The sequence below is a fragment of the Chrysochloris asiatica genome, unplaced genomic scaffold (genome assembly GCF_000296735.1).
Source record: "Chrysochloris asiatica unplaced genomic scaffold, ChrAsi1.0 scaffold00054, whole genome shotgun sequence".
Classification (NCBI taxonomy): domain Eukaryota; kingdom Metazoa; phylum Chordata; class Mammalia; order Afrosoricida; family Chrysochloridae; genus Chrysochloris; species Chrysochloris asiatica.
In genome coordinates, this window is record NW_006408572.1 from 3894529 (window position 1) to 3897441 (window position 2913).

The 2913-nt window shown below is 42.9% G+C and overlaps 1 protein-coding gene across 1 annotated transcript; it reads right to left on the minus strand.

Moving 5' to 3' along the window:
- Positions 1-871: 871 nt before the first annotated feature.
- On the minus strand, positions 872-1873 carry LOC102818122 (olfactory receptor 1G1-like). Its single transcript, XM_006863249.1, has one exon. The coding sequence runs from the start codon at positions 1811-1813 to the stop codon at positions 872-874; it is 942 nt and encodes a 313-aa protein (XP_006863311.1). The 5' UTR covers positions 1814-1873.
- Between the last annotated feature and the right edge of the window lie 1040 nt (positions 1874-2913).

Here is a 2913-nt window from a genome sequence, read left to right on the forward strand (position 1 = left end):
GGCACTTAACAGCAACAATATAAAAATAATTATTTCCTAACTTTATGATTTTAATCACCCAAGTGGGGTTCAGCACACAGTAACTTGTGCCAAGTATCATGCCAAGTGGTAAGCACTGGGACTACAAAGATGAAAAAGACTTGTAAAGAGAAGAATGAAGTTTGCCTGTGAAATTTAAGGTGGCCAGAATATTGTGGGTCTTGGATGTTGGTGACACATTGTAGTGAGTTTACCTAAAGGGCCCAGCCCCATCTAACCCTTTCCAGCTCTCCTCCTTAGTCGTTCAACAGAGTGGCCTTACAGACCTGGGAAACTTCAGAAAGACTATTGCTAAGTCTTCCTTGGAGTTTATTCTTGATCACATTCAACAGTCCAGCTAGACATCCCTTTATTTTGGACATGAACTGTCCCATGTTGTTTTGACCATATTACAAATCTGGATGGTTGTGATTTTAGAACATCATGACTGTAGGCATTTACGCTAATGACGCTACCTGATGGTAGGTTTGCTCTGGTTCAGTCTTAGAGCTTTGGCATGAATATTTCACATTCAGATCACAAGTACTAGAAGTGATGTCTCTTATCTCTCTCCCTCATCTATTTAAGCTTAGTGTGGAGAGTCCCACCATGGCTGTCAAGTCACTACTACTAAAACAAACCATACCGACCCAATTGCCATGAAATGAATCCAGACTCGTGGCGACCCAATGAGTTGAATAGTAGAACTGTGCTCCACAGGATTTTCATAGGTGTGAACTTTTGTAAGCAAATCACCAGGCAAATCACTTTCTTCCAAGGTGCCTCTGGTTGGGCTCAAACTGCCAACCTTTCAGTAAGTAGCTGAGTTCTTAACTGTGCTACTCAGGGAATTCTAAGGGGAATGTATCTTCCTAGCCCATAAGAGCTTTCTCAGGGAAGACTTGATGTCTCGGTTCCTTAAACTATAGATAAAGGGATTCAGCATTGGGGTAACCACGGTGTACATCACTGATGCAACTGTACCTTTTTGTGCTGAACGGGCTGAGGGGGGACTGAAATAAACACAAAAGGAAGTCCCAAAGAAAAGAGACACCACAGAGAGATGAGAGCTGCAGGTGGAAAAGGCTTTCCGCTTTCCCTGAGCTGAGGGGATCTTCCGGATGGTTGAGAAAATATATGCATAAGAGATAATCAGGCAAAGTACACACACTAGGCCTGCCAGGCCCCCGACCGTGAAGATCACCAGCTCATTGATGAAGGGGTCTGTACAGGACAGGTTCAGGAGTGGGTTGATGTCACAGAAGAAGTGAGGGATCTCATGGTTTGCACAGAAGGACAGGTTGTTCATCAGGAGTGTGTGTAGGAGCGAGTGGATGGCATTCAGGATCCAACATACAAGGACAAGGAGGACGCAGAGCCCAGGGTTCATGACCATGATGTAGTGGAGTGGGTGACATATGGCCACGTAACGATCATAGGCCATGACAGCCAAGAGGAATGCCTCCAACATCACAAATAACATGAAAAAATACAGTTGTGATAGACATCCTGCATAAGAGATGACCTGTTGCTGGATCCATATGTTTGACAGCATCTTGGGGACTGTGGTGGACACAAAACATGCATCAGCAAAGGAGAGGTTGGCCAGAAAGAAGTACATGGGATTGTGGAGTTGAACATCAGAAATAATGGCCAGAATGATGAAGAGATTGCCTGCCACAGTGACCAGGTACATGGACAGAAACAGTCCAAAGAGCACCTCCTGCTGCTCCTTCTGTTCTGAGAACCCCAGGAGAAAAAATTCTGTGATGCTGGACAAGTTTTCCCATCCCATTTATCTAGAAGCAGAAAGTTAGGGTAATTATCTGAGAGTGCTAAACCTTGGATTGTGAAGTCTGAAAAATATTAAGATCCAATCTTATCTTCTAGGCTGAATCATATGACATTTCTAATATGGGACTGTTTGGAGGCAACAAAAACGGCAAATTCATTTGGTTTAATGGCATTACGTGTGAATGTTTCTATTTGGTGCCATGGGAAATAAGATCTATTTTTAATGGGAGAAGAGACTTTTCACTTTGGCACTGTGGGTTAATGTGCTGGACTGCAAGGTCAGTTTGAACCACAATGCCAATGGTTCAAGCTCACCATCTACTCCTCGGAAACCCTATACAGGGTCGCTATGAGTTGGAACCGACTTGACAGTGATTAACAACAACAACATGCAAACTTTAATTCAATACCTATGTATTGTTTGTTGACCAACTATTTGCTGTTCAGGGAATTATTGACATTAATAAACCTAAGATTTCACAAGTTAATTCAATCTTTCATGTGAAGCCAATACTTCAAAAACCATGGCTACTGAAAAAGGGGTATTAGAACTGGTAAAAAGCATGTTAATGAAGTCATTATCACCACTGTCTTCACAGTTGGTCTGGCCAGAAACATGGACATCACCACTGACCTCTTTTTCTTTTTGCTCTCCTATATCCAAAAACTCATCAAATTCAAGGTCAGTGGTTCAGACTCACCAGCTGCCCCTTGGAAACCCTACATAAGGTCACTATGAATTGGAACCGACTCAGCAGCATTAAACAACAACAACAACAAATACAGTTCAGAGTTATACACTTCTTTCTATCCCAGTGACCACTAGCATAGATCAGGGCACCATGATTTCCAACTTTGGGTAATTGTTCTTCCTGCTTCCCATCATGCCCGCCTGCCATCTGAGTCCCTTATTATAGTGAGAATGAGTTTTCACTAAATCGAATCTGATTTTGTCTTTTTACTTGAGAATTCCTTCAAGAACTCCCCATTCCTTTCAGGACAAGCTTCTTAACATGACCCAGGAGTCCTTGGTCATCACTGGCACTTGTTACAGACTGACTCCAACTGCCCCCATTCCTCAAGGACCATCCTTCTCCAGTT